Below are 19229 nucleotides of genomic sequence, written 5' to 3' on the forward strand. Positions count from 1 at the left end.
TCTCTCCCCGGGCAGGCAGCAGGAAAGTAGGCTGCTTTCTGGCCTGGCAGCTCCAGCCAGTAACTTCAGCAGGGTGCAACCGTGCGATCCTGAGGAAGAGCTGCAAACCATGACTGCCAGGCAAACGGCCGCGTTTGGTGTGGCAGGAGCTGATGGGGGATCACCGCCTGCACGCTGGAGCAGCACAGCTCAAGGCAGTGCCCGGTGTAGGGGCAAAATACCCCCAACCTGCTCAGGGACAGCAGCGTGTTGATAGTGTGAGGCCACCTGTCCCCGGTGCCTGCAGGTGGTCACTCAGCAGGACAGCATCCCCGTCCGAATCCAGAGCCTCTCCTGCACGGCAAGCGCTTGCTGTAATGACTCAGTCGTAGCAGCCCTGCATGGCACGGTTCAAGTGAAACTGCCTTTCCTGCCTCAACTGTTCAGATGGGAAAGGGAATTTGCACCAACGTTTAAGAAATGTTGTGGGAAAGCATTATGGTTTTGCATGTGCGGTGAGTGCTGTGCTTGGCTCGTCTGAGCGGGCATGTGGTCTCAGGATCTCATAACCCCCCCCAGCAGCCTTCAAGGCTCTTGCAACTCCTTCTAACAGATCACAGAAAAGCTGGTACCTGCAGAAACTCTTAAGTCAATGACTCCAGCTTTTGGTGGTACTTGCCCCTCCAGAAGCACAGCCGGCTGTGCTGCCATGGGGTAGTTACACGCACCGGTGATGGCAGGAGGGTTCAGCCCTCCATCTGCTCCCTCGTGCCAATGATGATTTGCAGGTAGCATTTTCCAGCACATACCAGAATGAATGAGCAAAGCAGCATCTAGCATCCCAGCTAAGGTCAGCTCTCAAGCTAAGTGGTCTAATAGCATTTCTTCCATTTTTTCTTCTTCTTCCTTTGTTACCAGATATGCAAACAATCAAACTTGCATTTTAATTAACCAGCAAAATACTGAATGCATCGTGAAACAGAGGTGTTTGGAACCACGGCTGTAGCCCATCATGTGCTGGGACAGGAACTACTCTGCCAGGCAGATCCTGGCAACCTCTGTGCTTTTTCCAGAGGCTCCCAGACTTTGCAGGAGGCAGTTACCATCCCAGTGAGGGAAGCTCTGCACTGGAAGCTGGATCCACAGCTTAACCTGACCCTAGCACGTTGGCTAGACAAAGCACGACCTCCCCATTTAGTGTGGGCAAAGATGCCTGGATATGAGCAGGAGGGATAGATACTGCCAAGGGGTGGGCAGATGGATTCAGCAATGCAGAGGAGGGAGCCAGAATGGGAATGAGATGCAAAATCTGTCCAGGCTGATGTGCATGCTGAGCTCTTGTCTCTCCTTGTTCACTATCAAGGGAATCTTGAGGGATCTGACGGCTCATCGCCACTATAGGTTGAAAGTATAAATTTCCTGGTCTGTGTGCATGCCATGATAAAGGCTCCACGGTGCTATTTCTAGCAGTGCATACCAGCAAATTGAGCTAATTGTTGTCATTATCCACCATTGGGCTTTCGTTGAGTCTCCCTTGAAGGGTGTTAATCAGCATGGTGCTGTCATTAGCTCTTCAGTTTTCAAGAAAAGTGACTGGCAGCTGGCAAGCTGCACCCTGACAGCAAAAAGGGTTCACGACAAGGGAACTGAAGCTAAGCAGGGGGACGCACGTTGTGGGATGTACCAAGGAAGCATTTATTCCTCTCTTCCTTTACAGCAAACAGCATTGCCAGAAGCATTGCGTTGCTCAACAGATTCAGAAAGGCAACCGCATGCATAATGTTTACACTGGCAGCGGTTGTCCTATGGCCGTGCGCATCCTTGCTAGCGTTCAGGCTCAACACTCTTCTGCATTCCTCTTAGCAGTTGAGTATGGGAGGATGGAGGGTGAAAGGCAGCAAAGAAAACACACGCTCTGATCTGAATGCGCCTCCAGAGGAACATTCAATGTAGTGGCTGAGCAACACCCTAATACCACACTCATTACGTGTGTTTATAAACAGGCTAAGCTCCAGCTTCAGTAGGAATGATGTCTCTTGCTAGACCCTAAAAGGCAGTCTGAGGAATTGCACAGCAAGACATTTGGGCAGTGCTCCTCCAGAGCTGTGTCCCACGTGTGCAGCCTGTACTCCTCCTGCTCAGGTTGTTTCAGCAGTGTTTCTGCAGCTTCCTTGTGCTCCTGAAGGTGATTTTCTTAGTTAATAATGAAGTCTGCACCCTGTTCACTTTGGATCACTTTGCAAGCTCTCTATTCTGATGGTGAGCGGACCAGCCTGTCCACGTTTCTCCATAAAGTCCCTTCATGCAGCATGAAAAAAGCAACAATTAGCAAGCTTGGAGCTGCTGAGTTTCATGGCATATCCTGCAAGTCCTGAAGAGGTGAGAACCGAAATACCCCAGCTGGCAGTCACCGATCCACAAACCCTGCGCCCCAGATGGAGACCTTCAAATCCACCTGCACCTCAGAGGCTGTAACTCGTGCCACCAGCTTAGCACAAGGACCTGCCCCAGTGCCGTGGGGCAGCCCCTGTCCAGCCCAGTGCGAACAGTGCTTTTGGTCTATGTAAGGAAACCATGTCTTGCTTGGCTCAGATCTGGCATGCCCAGAGGTCTGACACCTATTTAGATAGAAAGGACCTGAAGAACAGAAAAAGTTGAGGGCTGACTGGAGAAGCCAGCAGGGAATTTGCTCACTCCTGGGCCAAGAAATGAAGAGGGGGTGAGGCCTCATGCTCCCAACAGCTCATCTCTCTGCGGTTCCAGGGCCACACTCAGCATTAGATTGCCAGGCTCTCGGCAGCCTCCATGAAATTGGCCGTATCACTTTATTCTCATGTCAAAAGCACATTTGGCACTGAGTCCGAGGAGAGAAATTTCCTCAGCGGATTAGAAGAGCTCATTCTCATCTCCCCTGCTAGAAGATGCTCCTCCGAGATCAGCTGGGGTAGCTGCGGGTGTGTGCCTGCACCCCATGCAGCTTTTAACACAGCCCAGTCCACAGTGATTCCTGGCTGGCTCGTGCTTAGCATTCATTTTTATTCTAGAAGGAGTAAGGGATAAATGATCAGTTAGCAGCATGCAGCAGTTTTATATATTGTCTGTGCCTTATCATTACAGCACCGAGTTCTCCTGAGAAGCCTGTCCTGAATTTGTGTGTGTGGGATAGACCATGTGCAGGGCGTTGACTTCAAAAATAAATGGTTAGCAGCTTTGTAAAGGAAAAGGAAGAGGTTTGCCAAGTGCAAGAGTATATTTGCCTTCTTGCGGAGGTCCAGCAGGGCCCCAGACATGCTAAAAGCAGGTGGAAATGTGGTGGGAGGTGTGGAGGAGTTTGTTTCTGCTGATGGCAGGACTGTGCACAGCCTCCCTTGCTCTGTGGTCGGATACGGCTCCCAGTGACCGTGGACGTGCTGTGCCATAGCTGCGTCTCTGTTCATTGCAGATATCAACATGGCCGGGGAACCTAAACCCAACAGACCTAAAGGGCTGAAGAGAGCAGCCTCCGCATTGTACAGGTAGGTCTCCACCACGCCACCTCCCTGCGGCAAGGTCTCCGGGCTGGCTGGTATTTGTTTTCCAGCTGGGGCTGGTTTTTGCACCGCCCAGGCTGCTGCCCTGAGCTCCCTGGCGCCTACCCCAGGCTGCCCTGGGTCGCTGCTGCACATTCAGATCTTCTCCTCCCATGGGCTGCTTGGCCTTTGCAATGCCCCTCAGTGGGAGGCTGCAGGGAGGAGAGCCAGCAAGAGGCGTCAGCGGCAGACCCAAGGTTGGCCAACGCCCATGGCGTTGTGGGACTCTGCCTGGGCACGGTCCAACCTGTGAAAGATGTTGGACCTGGAGATCGTTGGAGAAAAGCGGGCAATACCTGCTTTAACCACATCAGAGGTCTTGAAAGAGGTGTAACAAGAGGAGCCCTTCCAGCCCCAGCTCCTCCAGCTGGGGAGCAGGAGTGGGGCACAGTGGCATATGCTGGGTGTTGGGGGAGAACAGGGATAATTTAGGGAAAGACACTGGAGAAAAGAGCAAGAGAAGAATGACAGGGAAAGGGAGAGAAGAAAGGAAGAAAGTGGGAAGCCGTTGGGGCAATAGATGGAGGTGGACCAAGGAGGTGACCGGGGTTATCTCCAAGGGAGCCTGTGCTGTGGAGCAGTGACCAAGGGATCAAGGGAACGGGGAGGGACAAGTGGGACATGGAGTAGGTCCGTGGGAGATGTAGGGTGTTACAGATGTCAGAGTGAGCCTTCAATGCCACTGTTGCCACCTCTAGAGACTTTATCAAGATTTTCACAAGAAGTGAAGGTTTTCATTTAAGCCCCAGAGTCTGGAGTCATGGGAATATGAGAGAAACTCATAAAGTTCTTGCTCCTGAGGTTGCAGAAGGGAAAACTTGAAAAGGTATTTGGAGAGTACCCTGCAGGTTTCAAGAACCCCAAAGCAAATAACAAGATCCCAAAATGTGTTTTATTTATAAATTCTGATTGTTTTTGTGCCAGTCTCATGGTATGGAGGCTGGGGCACTGAGTCAGGATTTAGAAGGTGTGATGTTGAGAAGAAAAGACTAAAATCATTATCAGGGTTATAGGTGGGTGTAATAATAAAGGAAATCATGAGAGAACTGTATTTTTTTCTACAAAAAGAAAAAAAAGTGAGAGAGGTGAAGAGAAATGAAAAAAACCATGATTCAGACTCAGCCACGCAGTCCAACACCAGCGTGCTACAAAATGGCAAACCTCCGTGGTGGCAACGCTCTTCTGGCATAGGCAAACCCACCAGAGCTTCAGCAACCCTCCCACCACCACCCCCAAGGCGTCTGTTGAGACCTTCCCCAAGTATCTCAGTTGAGCTCTTCCTTTGCAGCTTTCTCCTGGCAAATTTTTCCTCCCACCTTGGGCCGGCTTGGGCCTTCACCAGAACCCTCTGGATTCACAGTGGATGCCAGTTGAGGGGACCTGGGCTCTCTGTGCATTACCCACGCTGATGTCTGGAAATAGAGATGCCACAAATCTTTCTATTTAGTTGAATGTGTACTACTTACCTGGTGCTGGTAGCCGTAATGCAGATCAAGTCATTCCATACATCTTGCAATAAAGAGCGTTTCATTTACTCTGCATCCGTGCCTTGACCGCTAATCCGTTTCTGTTGAAATGACCAATATTTCAGACTTCCAGGCTGCCATGTAGATGAAGAGAGAGCGAACGAGAGATGTTTGCTTCCTCCCACAAATATGGATATGCTAAAATATAGGCCAGAGAACTACACTGCTCTGAGCTTCAGCAATATTTCATCCCAGATTGGTGACAGATTTAAACTTTGCCATCTGGACTAGCAGAACTTACGGTATCTCACGGAAAGCAGGGAATCCAGGTTTGCAGTGAGCCGTGGTTATAGCTTCCCTAACCATCATAAATTTTTCTAAATGTTAGACTTCAAAAATCACAGCACTATAATTTATAGAAATGCTGTGTTAAACACAGAAGGTTGGGGTTTTCAAAAATTTTTTTTTACTTTGCCTCACTCCAAATCTGTATGAGAGGGTCAAGGAGAAGCAAAGGGAAGGGAAATCTCATTTCAGACATAGAGGAAGCAACAATCTTGGCAGTCTTACTTGATCCCCCAGCCCAGGGGGTATCTGGGTGTTCAATAGAAATCCTTTGGGATGTAGCCTCCCATCTACCTCCAACAGGTAAAACATACACCCAGATTCATGCCGTCGTAAATTTTCTCAGGTCTCTCCACAAGAGTGACCTTCAGTTAATATAAAACCTCGCTGTCATCACTGCTCTCGCGAAATCTCTCCGGATCTTCAGGTCTTCCCTCCCTCTGCCTCTGGCATTTGCCAGAGCATCCCTTTGCATGTGGAAAGTCCCCTGGGTGCTCCTGCCTGGCACCCCGGCCACCACTGCTGAATGCAGACGTGCTTGGAGATACTGCAAATGAGTTAGTAAGGACGGCTGGAAAATGAACTTGTATTTTGACCATGTCCCCCAGGTATTCACATACTGGGTCTCAAAACCTTTTGCCTTTTGACAACACATATTTTGCCTGCATAGCAAATGTCTGGGCAGGGTTTCCTAGGGCAGTTTGCTCCACGTTCGGGTCGGTGCCAGTGATCCTGCTGTGCTGTGAGTTGGCTGCTTGTTGCCCGTGGGCTGGGAAGGGAAGGTGGCTCTGCCCCAGGGCAGTGGGTTCTGCCAGTGCTGCACTTGACTTTTGGAGGCACAAATCTCTGCCCTTCCCTGTAATGCTGGTGCTAATGTTGCTCTGTAGCCAAAAGGACGGTAAGGAGAACCTGAGCAAGAGCTGCAAGAGCAACCAAATGTCTGGCAGCTCAGTGGCCCAAGGAACTGTCTCCAAAATGGTGACAGACACAAACCACTGCTGACTTATTTTCAGCCTACAGATGCAAGTGTATGATGTCCTTCCAGCTCAGCTGGCGTTCGCATCCCTTGTTATACCCATTGCGATTCCTGCAGAAAGCTGCTGTCAACCCATCTCCCGACAGACCCACTCCTCCCATGTCTCGGCAGCGGTGCTGGGAGCAGGGGCACCCTGGCCAGCCCTGGTGCCAAATCCCCACGGGCAGGACTGAGAAACAACCACAGGGCAGAGGAGGAGGCGAGCAATGGTACCCAGACCCAGCACTGGCAGTAGGGGTGTGCACGCTGTCCCAGCCTACAGCAGCCCCTCTGCAGCCGCAGCGTCTTGGAAATGCTGGGCTCCCTTCCCACGTTTCTCTCCCAGCTTCCCACTACCTTGGCTATTTGCAGGAGGAAGGAATCTCACACCAGATACACAAGATCTTAAAAGCTTGCTATTTGATCAATGCCAGATTTTCCAAGTAGCTTTCCAGCGGGTATTATTTCTACTGCTGCAATAATTAAGGTTGTGCAACCATTAGTAGAAGGATGTGAGCTGAGCACAACATGTCACTTGTGATTATCGGTGCAGGGCTGTCAGCCAGTAACTAAAAGCACAGCCGCTCAAATGTACATTGGCTATTCAGGTACATGCTCAGAAATGGCACCGCAAATGTAATGTAAAGGTAGAGCATACAAACAATTGCCCTTCAATTATGAATATTTGGATTTTGAATCTTTGTGAGTCATTAATAAATGTTATTTAATTACAAAAAAAAAAAAAAAAAACCAAAGCAGAAGAAATGCATCAGGAGGTGGAAGCATTGTGTTACTTGACACAGCCTTACAGCCTTCTGCTGCCTCTCACTCTGATTGTCCCTGCTTTATTTTTAAAGGGCGCAATGTCACCAACTGATTGAAAAACGGCAAAAATTATTCCTGTACACAAAGGAAGCCCTGCCAGGTCACTGAAAAATGCTCCATCAGTCTCAGGAAGGTTTATCCTACGTGCAGTGAAATTTTCAGGCACACGATGTCCAGATAAATCACCCACGCTAAGGCACTCACTTTTTTCTAGCTTTTTTTCTGCATTCGTCCTGGAAGATCTGCTTTTTGCTCAATGCCTGACTTCCAAGGATGCTGCTAAAAGCGTCCAGCCACTGCCTCACTGGCATCATCTGTAAAGCCATGACCTGGCTGGCATGATAGAGCAGGGTCATACAGTCACAGAATTCTGAAAAATCCCTTATTTCAGCCTGCTGCCTTCCTTGAGGGCTGTCTTACGGTTAGCGTGTATTGAAGGCGGTACTGCCAGAGGCTGAGATCAGAGTATTTGCCATCCTGCACCACACTGAGTCTAAGGGTGGATTGATCTCGCGTGAGTTCAGCCCTCTATGCTGTCAAGGCTTTTATGTGGTCTGGTTGTCTGGACTCCCTTTATGCTTGCTGGATAAAAAACAGTTCTTCACCTGACAGTATTTTAGATGTCTGCCTTCAGGTGTGATGTACCATGACCTGGAACTCCCTCTTTGCCCCCTGGCTTGGATTTATCTCTTTACATTCCCAGTGTCTGAAGCCAAGTGAGATGAATCCCACTGTTTTTGGGAAGGCAGGACCAGCTTCCCAGGATGATTATGCCCCTAATTCCTTTTGAAATGGGTGGAAGTGTCTCCAATCCCCTGAGGATTCGGGGCCAGGCCAGGAGTACCACCCCTCACCTTGCTTTTCACCCACAAATTTTAGTAGATGCTCTTGGACCCACTGCCCTGCAGATCAGGCATGTTGAAAGGCAACTCCACTGCCTCTGTAAACAAGCTGCAAAACTGGGCCAGTACTGGTTTCCACCAGAAAAACGCAAGGCTGCCCAGCTTTGCTAACACATTCCCTCCTGCAAATAGCATAATAACATTTACAGTGTTTATTAGCCACTTCATATACCAAACTGCTGGTTTGACTCATCTTGAAAAAGGCTTAGGACTTCACCTGAGATTTTAGGCTTCTCCATCCTTCTCCAGTCCATACCAGGTTGGATCTACAGGTACTTGAGGCCGGGCTTCATCCTGTTGGTGCTGTAGCAGAGCCCAGGAGTGAGGTGGAGGTGCCCAAACACCGCAGGGTAGGGTTGGTGATGGAGATGGAGGGTGCCCACCCCATTTGGAGCTTCATTCCTTGTTTGTAGATGGACGGCTTTGCGCAGGACAGTGCGGACAGCAGCAGGGCAATGCCCATGTGATGGGGTTGGAGCTGCAGCTCCTCTCCATCCCCATCTCTCCAGGGAGCTGGCCATGTGCTGAGCCCATGGTGTCCACAGCTCTACCAATGGGGTTCCCACTGGGGAACGGAGGCTTGGAAGAAAAGACAGCCCAGACCAGGAGCAGGAATAGGGTGAGAAGAAAGGAGTGCAGGCGTTTCAAAATTTTGCCAAATGCCCCCAAGCTTTGTGTTAGAATCACAGAATCATAGAATCGTTTAGGTTGGAAAAGACTTTTAAGATCATCGAGTCCAACCGTAAACCTAACCCTGCCAAGTCCACCACTAAACCATGTCCCTAAGTGCCTCATCCCCACGTCTTTTATATACCTCCAGGGATGGTGATTCCACGACCTCCCTGGGCAGCCTGTTCCAGTGTCTGACAACCCTTTCCATGAAGAAATTTTTCCTAATATCCTGTCTAAACCTCCCCTGACACAACTTGAGGCTGTTTCCTCCCATTCTATCGCTAGTTACATGGGAGAAGAGACCAACACCCACCTCACCACAACCCCCTTTCAGGCAGTTGTAGAGAGCGATGAGGTCTCCCCTCAGCCTCCTCTTCTCCAGACTGAACAACCCCAGCTCCCTCAGCCGCTCCTCATCAGACTTGTGCTCCAGACCCCTCACCAGCTTCGTCACCCTTCTCTGGACACGCTCTGGCAAGTATTGTTTATGAGCTAATGCTCTAAAGCTCCTGCATGGTCTCCAAGCCACAGCAAGCTTCCCAGCAAGAGCAACAGCCCATGGAGGGAGTTTTTGCCGTGAATAAAAGACACTGCTTCATCCCATCTGGAGTCCTTGAGCTGCAGAGAGATGCCACTGTCTTCTCTTGCCTGTGGCTACAGAGAACACTGGCTCCAGGGCATTGCTGGATCTAGCCAGAAGCGGTTCACCAGCACCTGTCAGGATTGACAAATATTACAAAATTGCAGCAGCAATTTCATTTAAGTTGCATCTAAGGAGAAAGAAAAAAAAAAAAAGAAGGGGAGTCTGACAGTGTAGAAGCATCTAGTTCAATTTTCCTTTCAAATTACTTCCTATTTTGGTTGTATTCTGTTTTTATTGGATTGAAACAGAACTGGAGTCAAACATCCTTGGTGATCAAAATAGATTGTCGGGCTGAGGGGAGCTATTTTCTTGGAGATTTTCTGTATTTCCAGGTTTCATCCCAGGTTAGAGTGAAAATCAAGTTACCAGTCACGAAAATCTCCATGAAAATGGATTTCCTCGTTCCAGACTGCCCACCTCCCCAGCCATAGGAACAGGCTGGTTATATTCCAGGAAGAGCTGACGTGGTAGGAATTACCTTTCCCTTTCCATTCAGAAAAGCACACAAGGGAGTAAATGCAGATCACCCAGTGGCTGGAACAGAAGGCTGCCATGATACCCATTTCTCCTCTGTGAGCCCAGCAGAAATGTCCACAAGTCAGGTCAGAAGGGGAGGACGTCAAGGCTGAAACGATGTTGAGATTCATCTATGCTGAGACTGTCAGCAACATGGCTGGTTTTCATCACGGAATTGAATTCGGAAGGCTTATGGCAATAATACCTCCATAGTCACATCACCCCTTGCCCCGCCATTGCTGCGTACTCGGCAGTGGACCCTGCATCCGGCGTCCTGGCCAGCCATGGATGCCGTGGTCAGCAACTGCTCAGAGATAAGGTCCAACTTTATAAAATTCCTCCTCACTGGAAGTCACCGTGGCAGTGCATGATGGTGGCAGCAAACCCCAAAAGAGGCAGTAGGTTCAAATGCTGTCTTGTTGTCCTTAACCCCTTGCACCAACTGTCTTTGGCCCCAAAGGAGCCCTGGTGTCTCCAACCATCCAGAGCGTGCTTCAGGTTCCCCCCAAGGCATAGGCTGAGTCTCCGCATGCTGCCACGGGCTTCTGGGGAACCCAAGGAGCATCTAAGGAGCATGGAAAAAAACCCATTTAAGAAACCAGCCAGTTACTGAAACTAAAATATTGGGTGGGAAGCCCAGTGCTAGCACGGGCAGGACAGATGTCCTGGGTCAAGCTTGGAATTTCTGGTCCAAACCACGCTTCCCACCAGCCGTCCAAACCACGCTTCCCACCGAACGTGTTGTCACTTCTTGCCTGAGGTTCAGGACACCAAATGTACTCTCAGCTACATATTTGAGCACTCATCCTTCCCTCTCCCCATGCCGCAGTTTCTCCTGGGTCGGAGTCCTTCCCTCTCCCCATCACTCTCTTTCTTCCCATTAAATTTTCTTTTTTTTTATAAGCCACTTCAAACTGTTTCACGACTCAGGACAGAGTCATTGCTTTCAAGGGCTGCAATAGCCATTCTGTTTGTCCAGAGCAGACAGGAGGGAATGTTAGCACAACTTCTTACTTAACCAACATTAATTCAGCCAGCAGCACACAAGGGAAGCAGACACTGTGTTTAGCTGGGGGTAGCTGGTACGTGCAGCAGCATTGCTCTTCCTCGCTGCTGAGAGCATGCCAGGGCATCAGGCAGCACCAGAGCGGGTCTCGTCTCTGAAGAGCTGTGATTGCCCACTGTAACCACCTGGTTTGTGTTGCCTTGTGAGAAACCAGCTGCAGCAAGAGAGAAAGTGTGTTACTGGGTCTCCAGGGGGTGAGAAATGCATTGCTCCAACGTTGGGTTAAAATGCAGTTCAAGCTTAAGAAAACAGGACGTGGGCAATGTCTTGCTGGGCGGAGAGAGGTTTAAACATCTTCGACAGCAAAGATGCTAAATTAATAAATATCCCCTTTTTCCTGACTTCTCCCCCAACTATTATATATGGTATGAAAAAAAATTGTAGGAGGGTGGCGGCAGGGCAGTGTCCTCCTGACACGGGTCCGCTGTACAAAAAGCAGGGCGGAGGGGTATCAGCAATGCCATGAGAACATTTCAACCGACACTTTACAGACACAACCGATTAGCCGTACTTTCAATTTCTCTGCACGGCCGGCCGGGGATGGAGGGCTGGTTCCTGCTCCCCAGATTCAGCCATCACTTCAAATGCAGACATCCTCACAGGGTGTTTGCGGACGTTTCTCCCCACCCCACTTTGTAGGTTTTAATCCACCCGCACATCTTCTTGCCCCACCTTGAAATAACCAGGTCCAACGTCACCTTGTCTAGCGCGTTCAGCCCCCCCAAGTCTTTCTCCCGGACTCAGCCCCCCTCCCTGAAGACCCTCGCAGCCGGGAGGATGAGTGTGGACGTCCTGCCAGGTGGAAGGACAGGGGCTTCCCTATGGAGGGGGAATAAATAAAGGACCTGGGAGGCTCAGCAGGTGATGAGGGAGTAATAATAATAAATTGCCACCGCTAATTAACCTGTGCCATCCTGACTCTGTCTCTGCAGCGGCTACGACTTCGACTATGACTATTACAGAGACGACTTCTACGACAGGTGAGCAGGGGAGGCATCAGCCAAAGGGGCTTTCTGTGGGGCAAGATCTTCCCTGCAGCGCAGCTCCTGCCGTGGGGAGTGAGGTGGGGCGCAGGGTGGTCCAGCCCAGCCCAGCGCGGTGGGGTCCGATGGCCGGGCTGTGCCCCGGCTTACCGCCAGCACTGCTTCCGTCCCAGTTGTGGCATGCGATCGCTGGCACAGCAGGGCTGGGGGTGCTGCAGGGCTGCTTCAGCCCCCCCATCTTTCCCCCCCGCCCCACTCCAGGCTCTTCGAGTACCGGGGCCGAGTCTCTCCAGTGCCCAGGGTGGTTCCTGTGAAGCGGCCGCGGGTCACCATCCCCCTCGTCCGGCGCGTGAAGGCGACGCTCCCCGTCAAGCTCTTCGCCAGATCGGCCGCCATCGCCAACAGCTCGGCCAAGCTGAAGCGTGAGTATGTGCGTGAGGTGCAGCGGGACGGTGTGGAGACTGGTGTGCAGGTAGACCTCCCATCCCCAGGCATTCACCCACAGGGAAAACCTGAAAAACCCTAAAATATCTGGAAACAACAGCCCAAGCGAGGGCCTTTCAGAAACCCGCAGGCTGCGAATGCAGCAGGGGAAGGTGCGCATACAACCTGAGCGTGCCAGAGCCTGGCATCAGCCTCCACAACGTGCCTGGGCAACGCTCATGCAGGCTTTTTTGGGTGCATAGGACCACCCACAGGCCCCCCCCGCTTTCCCTGCCGGTGCCGTAACAGGCAGCAGGGCAGTGGGGGCTGGCAGTGGAGGAGGCCATGTCGCTGCTCCATGCAAAGCCAACCTCTCCTCACCTGCCCACTGGGATACCCTGCACACCGCTCACCGCCGCTCCTTCCGGCGTAGACAACCTCAGATACGCCATGCAGCGAGGTGTGAGCATCACCGCACGTTGACCCCAGGGTTGCAAGGAGTCCGTTCCTAGCGCAGGGTTTCTAGTTGATTTTTTAACTTGCTCAGCAAGGTGACTTGGGCCAGGCAGAGGGGTGAGGCAGGCGCCTCGGGCGCTCTGCGGGGCACTAAACGCCTGTTTTTCCCTTCCTTCCTCCCAAGTGAAGTGCAGCGAGCTGCAAACAATCAAAACTGAGCTGACACAGATCAAATCCAACATTGATGCTCTCCTGGGCCGACTGGAGCAGATCGCTGAAGAACAGAAGCTGTCCGCAGGTCAGTTGGGTGCGCGCAGATGCCTCAGGGCCGGGCCGAGAACGGGCAAAGAGTGCAGGGAAGCGGCCTGCGGAGCTGGCCTTGGAACCACCGCGGCTCGGAGCACCCTCCGGGCTCTGACGGTGAAGTGTCGACCCCCAGGTTCCAGGGTGGAATCACAGGCCAAAACTACATGCCAAAATTCCCCAAATTACAGAATTGGGTTTTTAAATGATGAGATTTTTTTTTCTTTTGGCATGTAGTTTGTATTTTTTTAGTTTGCTTTTTTGTTCTATTATTCTATTCCTATTCAATTCCGTTCTGTTCTATCTGCCTCCCACATTCACTCCGGAGGGATGCGGAACGATGACCCGCTCTGCCCTCCCCAGGGCTGCTTTCAGGCAGCTTCCTCAAAATCAGCAAAACTTCCCATTGCTGAAAAAAACCTAGATCCATTGTTTACCTGCTGACTGAATGGGGGGGCCCACTGGATTAGTGTCGTCAGGCTCTGGCCATTGCCTACCCCAGCCCCTGAACCTGGTGGCTTGGCTCTTGCTCTCACAGAGGTACGGAAGAAGACGGATGGCAGCAAAAGCGAAATCTCGCAGGAAGACACGGCATCAGAGGCAGAGGTCAACACAGAGGAGCCGCTGAACGGGGACGAGGGTGAGGAAGAGGGTCTCGCACGGGATGAGTGTGAAGATGAACTGGTAAGAGAGTTTGGACAATACCTCCCTCCAGCCAAAGTTGTTCAGTAATGGGCCACAGTTTTACTGGAACTTACTAAATCCCCAAAAAAATAGTTTTTCCTTCCTCAAAAAAAATTGTTGTATTTAAATCCCATGATTGTTCACAGCTTGTTCTTTCAAATTGTTCTGCTGCTTGCAAAAGCATTGCCCTAGGAAATGCATGTGGAGACGCTGAAGAAACATGGTTGGCTCTTGAAATTCAGACCACATTTATCCTTGATTTCACAACTATTAATTAATGGTTAAAACAAGTTGCTCTGCTCCCAAGTAATTCTCAAATGGATTGAAACATGTGGCAAAGACAGGCCGTTACAATGACTGCACTTTCCTAACAACGTGCATTTGCAATGTCCTTTCGTCTGGACGGACACCAAATGGCGTAAACCTCGTTATAAGGCCTAAGGAAGCCACAACCGCTGTGCTGTACCTCCGTAGCGAGGGCAGCACTCCAGCATGGCTGGCCTGATGTCCTCCACACATCAGCCCCATTGGTGTTAATCCTGCCCCGAATAAGGACGCTCCCAGTGAACCCAGTGAGCAAATTTTGTGCCTAAAAAGCATCTGGATGGGAGCCCCGTTCTCGGGTACGCTGATGGCAAGGGTAATGCAGGGCACTGTATTACCACTGGCAGCGCTGTCATTTATCCCAAATTAAGACTCCTCTGTGATCAGGATCAGCTCCAGACCCAGGCAAAGGGCGACAGGGTGCTGGGGTAGAAGGACAGCCCTGCTTGCTGCCTCTTCCCCAGGACCACAGCCCCTGGGCTGGCTGGCACGGCTCTCCCGCGGAGGCTTGGGGCACGTCGGGGCAGCCTCTGAGCCTGTACTGAGCGTCCCCTGCAACAGCCCCGCTCCTTCCCCACCCCGGCACTGGTGGCAGCAGAAGTGAGGGTGAAGCTCAGCACCCCTTTCTTCTTCCTTGCCCCCGCATCGCTGGGGTGACTGCACCGCATTGCACATGCGCGGCACTCTACCTGTGGCCAAAAAGCTCCTCTAACTCAAAACACTTCCCAGCTTGTTTGTACTCTTCTACTCTGCCCCACCTTAGTCATGATTGATGAGGGAGCTGAACGGGTCTTTCAGCTGTTTCGGTTTCTGGGGCCTCATCGCTGAAGTCTGTGACTCCTGCTAAGAATAAGGGGATGATTAAGGGGAGACATCCTAACAGATGCTATAAAGAAGAAAGGCAAAAGTTGGCCTCCGACTCTGTGTCAATTAGGATAAGGAACGCCAGGTTTGAATTACATCAAGGGAAACAGATGGTAGAAATTAGGGGGAAACTTGCTGATGCTAATGATGATAAAGCAGCACACAGCCTGTCAACAAAAAAAATTTGGACTTTTCTGCTATTAGTGGGATAAGAAAACAGAGTGGACAGACATTTGCTGGCAATGATTTAAGAAGAGCTGGTCTTCATTAAGAGTAAATGAACAAGATGAGTATTTCAGCTCCCTTCCATCCGTATTGTCTGTAACTCTCTGGTCCTAAAGTGGCATTGAGATCAGAAATATTTTACTGCCAACATCAGACAGGCTGACATGTGCTCAGCATGGGGCAGGTTAGTGTGTGCAGTTTGTCTGCAGGGATGTTCTCTTAAACACCGCAAGGTAAATCACAAAAGCCATCCTTTATATTTTGTGCCTGACCTTACAACACTGAACAGTTTTGAAGTCTTTCCAGTTCCTGGAGAGTGACTCCTTTATCCCACGTCTCTCTGGCTTACGTACGTCAGTGTAGCCTTCACCACCTGCTGTCCATGGACATGGTGCCCACACCGGTCCCTAAAAACATTATCTACCCTGGGCTCTGAGGGGCAGTGGTGTCACAGAAGAGTCAGAGGTCACTCAGATCTGATCTAGTAGTTAGTTTATTGAGTTCTAATCAGTAGGTTTAGGTATGTAAAATATTTAATAGGTACAGTTGGATTGGTGGTCAACACTCTACTATTTACTACACATAAAGTTAGAATGGGATTCAAAGATTATCGTGTAAGCTTACTACACTTAAATGTTACATGCATGCAAAAAATGTCGCTTACCAAGCCATCGATGTCTGATGTCAGGTAAGGGATCTCTCAGCCTCGAGGGGTAACCTTGAGAGGTGTCCCTACTCAAGGGGAGATCCCCGCTGTGCAGCCAGCTGCTGTGGAGGGAGAGCTCAACGGGCTCTGATGGCGGCAGATATTTATAGCGTAAAGTGGTTGATCCGTAGTCAGATTTTCTGCTGTGGTCATGCAGTTTCGGCTGCTTATCAGCCCAGTCTCCAGCCAAACGAGTGTTTCAGTTTTGGTGCAGGGTTCTCACTGATAGCCTCACACAATAGGATTAACTTTGTTTAGGCTTACTTGCTGAGCATCTGCCTGGACCAAAGTCCAGTTAGTTCAAACAGGAGGAGTGCATCCATCACAAGTGGGAAAGACACAGATTATGCAAGGCAGGAACCAACCCTGCCAACACGTGGGCAGTACCCAGCACAGAGGCTTCCCTGCCATCAACCTCTTCCCCATGGTGACAAGTGGGGAAGATCAGTTGGCCTTGGGTCTAGGTCCCACGTATACCCTGTAGACAACTGTAGGATGTCTCCTGGGGACCAGAGCATCCCTGTTCGTAGGGGAGCTCACTGAACCAGAGCTCATGTGAAAATAGTACAGCTAAGCAGAGTGGTGCTTCACAGTGGTGTTAGCCCCAGCTGGGTGAGGGGGAGCATTTTAGACCCCAAGGGAGTCATGCACACAAATTCCATTGAAAGTCAATGCGAGCTGGGCAAATACTTCCTTTCAGCCCCACTTCCAGTGCAAAGTTGGCTGCCCTGCTTTTGTGCACAAATCTCTGCTTGGCCTTGGTGAAGTTTCCAACATCACCTGGGGAAATCAAGTCCAAAATACGTGTTGCAGCCCACAGGGAGAAGGACGAAGGTGGCCCTCCCTCCCAGCAGGAGTTTGTGCCCTTTTCAGAGAGGGTGGGCAGGAAAGGAGCTCTGCAGAGGAAGGATAAAGTGGGTAATGCTTCATTCCCACAGGGTCTGCCACTAGGCTCAGGGACTTGGGAGGCCAGAAGACAGACTGGACCAGTGAAATTTAAGAAGGAAAAAAAGAAGCATTGAGTACCTTGGCCTTTTCCATGTGCTTTGTCACTAGGTCCCTTGGTCCCCTGCCCCACTGAGCAGCTTACACTTTCCTTAGCCTTCCTTTTGCTGCTAGTGAACCTACAGATGCTCGTCTAACTCCATCAAGGCACACTGGAGGGATGGGTCTATAGTCCTCCTGGGTGGCTCACCTCTGCTTTACATCTTCTAGGTTCTCCCTTTTCACATAGGAGAAAGCTTGGTTGGGAGCTTGCTGTTCATCCATGCTGGTCTCCTGCCACACCCGCCTGACTGTCATCAGAAAGGGCCATTGTTGTGCTTCAAGGCAGGTGTCCTGGAAGATGACCAAAATGTCCTGGTCTCCTTGGCCTCCAGAGCAGCCTCCCATGGAATTTTGCCAAGCAGATCCCTTAACAACCCAAAATCTGCTCTCTTAAGTTCAGGGATTTGATTCTGCTCTTCATCTTGGTCACTTCTCTCAGGATACTCAACTTCACAGTCTCATGGTCAAAGCAGCCAAGACTTCTCTCCATCTTCGCATCTTTGACCAGTTCTTCCTTGGTTATCAGTAACAGCCCAGAAGAATGTCTCCCCTAGTCAGCTAGTCATTCAGCTGCGTCAATAAATTGTTCTTGACACTCTCCAGAAGTCTCCTGGGTTGCCCACCCACCAGATAGCAGGCTGGTTGAAGCCCACCAGGAGTACAAGGGCCTGTGATCAGGAGGCTTCCTGCAGCCATCCAGAGGAGACTTCGTATCAGGTGGCCTGTAGCAGATGCCTGCCGTGATATCACCCATGTCAGTCTGTCCCCTGATCCTCACCCACAAGCTCTCAGCTGACTCATCACCTGCTCCAAGGCAGATCACTGTGCATCTGGGCTATTCCTTTGCGCAGAGCACATACCACCTCACCTGGCTTTCCTGAAGAGCCTGTTCCCAGGGCGCTACCTGCGCTGTAACTGCAGAGAAGGAGCCTTTGTTCTGTTGCCAGAAGTCACAAGCCTCCAGACTTCCCTCTCTTGGGAGGCTCCATCCACAGCTCCTTTGAGCGTAGTCTCCAGCTGTCCCTGCTTCGTGCATTGCAGTCCTGAGGCTTTCCCCCTGCAGGGTCTCTGCAAAGACGCTGGTGGTGTCCCTGATTGTAAAAATCTATTTGTCTCCCCCAGTGCCCTGTAAACCAGCCTGCTGCTACAAGGTTGGGACTGGGCTCCCTTGCCTTTCCTTTCAGATTACCTACCATCCCCTGCAGACGTCTCCATTTCCATCTCTAAAATATTCACCACAAAATTTGGCCTATGCCAGAGGTAAAATACTGCCTAATTCTTTTAACGATACCACATTGCAGAGCGGCTCCAAGAGGGGGACGTCCACATGCCGAGCTTTCAGAACCACTGTTGCATGGGGAGTGGTTCAGCACGCCGGCACTGTTAGAGCGGCCTTTGGAGTGATGACTGTTACGAGTGTTCTCATTCTGCATGATGAGTTCTGCTGCAAACTGGGACCAGTTTCTGTGTTCAACAGCAGAGTCATTACATAGTGCACGATTTGCCATCGCGGACTGACTGCACCTTAGCATCATTGGGCAGTTCCAGTAACTCAGGAATGCCTGTTCCCTGGTGCGGGCCATTCCTAGGTCCCAAATTAACTTCTCACGGTGCTACAACAAGGCATGAGCTGTGCAAGCACACGCAGTAAACTTTATGGAAGTGCTGAGCATGGACTTAACCTGCCCATGCAGAAATTAGGCATCCAGTCTAAGCATGGCAACTCATGCTACAGGTTCAAGAGCTTCTCTGGGACATGCCCACTGGAGGTGCTGATTCTGGTGTAGATCAGACACCTGACTTTACACAAGGGAAGGTGGGTTTAATTTCATCCCAGTCCCTTTGAGGTTCAGCAGGAGCCAGACTTCAAAATCCAAGGGGGAATCACACGTGCCAGGTCTGTTTGGCAGAGCCCTTCCAGGATAAGGAGCCAGAGGAAATTTCTGGTTTTGCCTGGGACTGTGTCTGCCAGAAACCACAGCCACGGCACCCGGTGTCCACATCAGGTGTGCTTTGTAGCTCTTCCACCACGCCGAGCAACCTGACGCTGCTCGCAGTGTGCGAGCTCTCCCACACCACGGTACCAGCTTGTCACCGCATGTGAGGTGTCACGGTGTCCCAGGCAGGGCAGGAGTGGTGATTTACTGTTTCTGGTTCCCTTTTCCCTCCAGGAGAACAGCCATTACACAGATGTGGAGGATGCCAGGCTACAGTAA

At 50.8% G+C, this 19229-nt stretch overlaps 1 protein-coding gene across 1 annotated transcript in view; it reads left to right on the forward strand.

The window, feature by feature from the left end:
• Positions 1–19229, forward strand: part of RALY (RALY heterogeneous nuclear ribonucleoprotein) — an 88712-nt gene extending 69483 nt beyond the window's left edge. Inside the window, exons 3-8 of the mRNA XM_059827194.1 lie at positions 3422–3494; positions 11931–11978; positions 12243–12403; positions 13045–13158; positions 13702–13847; positions 19185–19229. Coding sequence (XP_059683177.1) covers positions 3422–3494; positions 11931–11978; positions 12243–12403; positions 13045–13158; positions 13702–13847; positions 19185–19229 — 587 coding nt within the window. The remainder of the gene's footprint in view (positions 1–3421; positions 3495–11930; positions 11979–12242; positions 12404–13044; positions 13159–13701; positions 13848–19184) is intronic.

This window comes from Gavia stellata, chromosome 20 (genome assembly GCF_030936135.1).
Source record: "Gavia stellata isolate bGavSte3 chromosome 20, bGavSte3.hap2, whole genome shotgun sequence".
NCBI classification, from domain to species: Eukaryota; Metazoa; Chordata; class Aves; order Gaviiformes; family Gaviidae; genus Gavia; species Gavia stellata.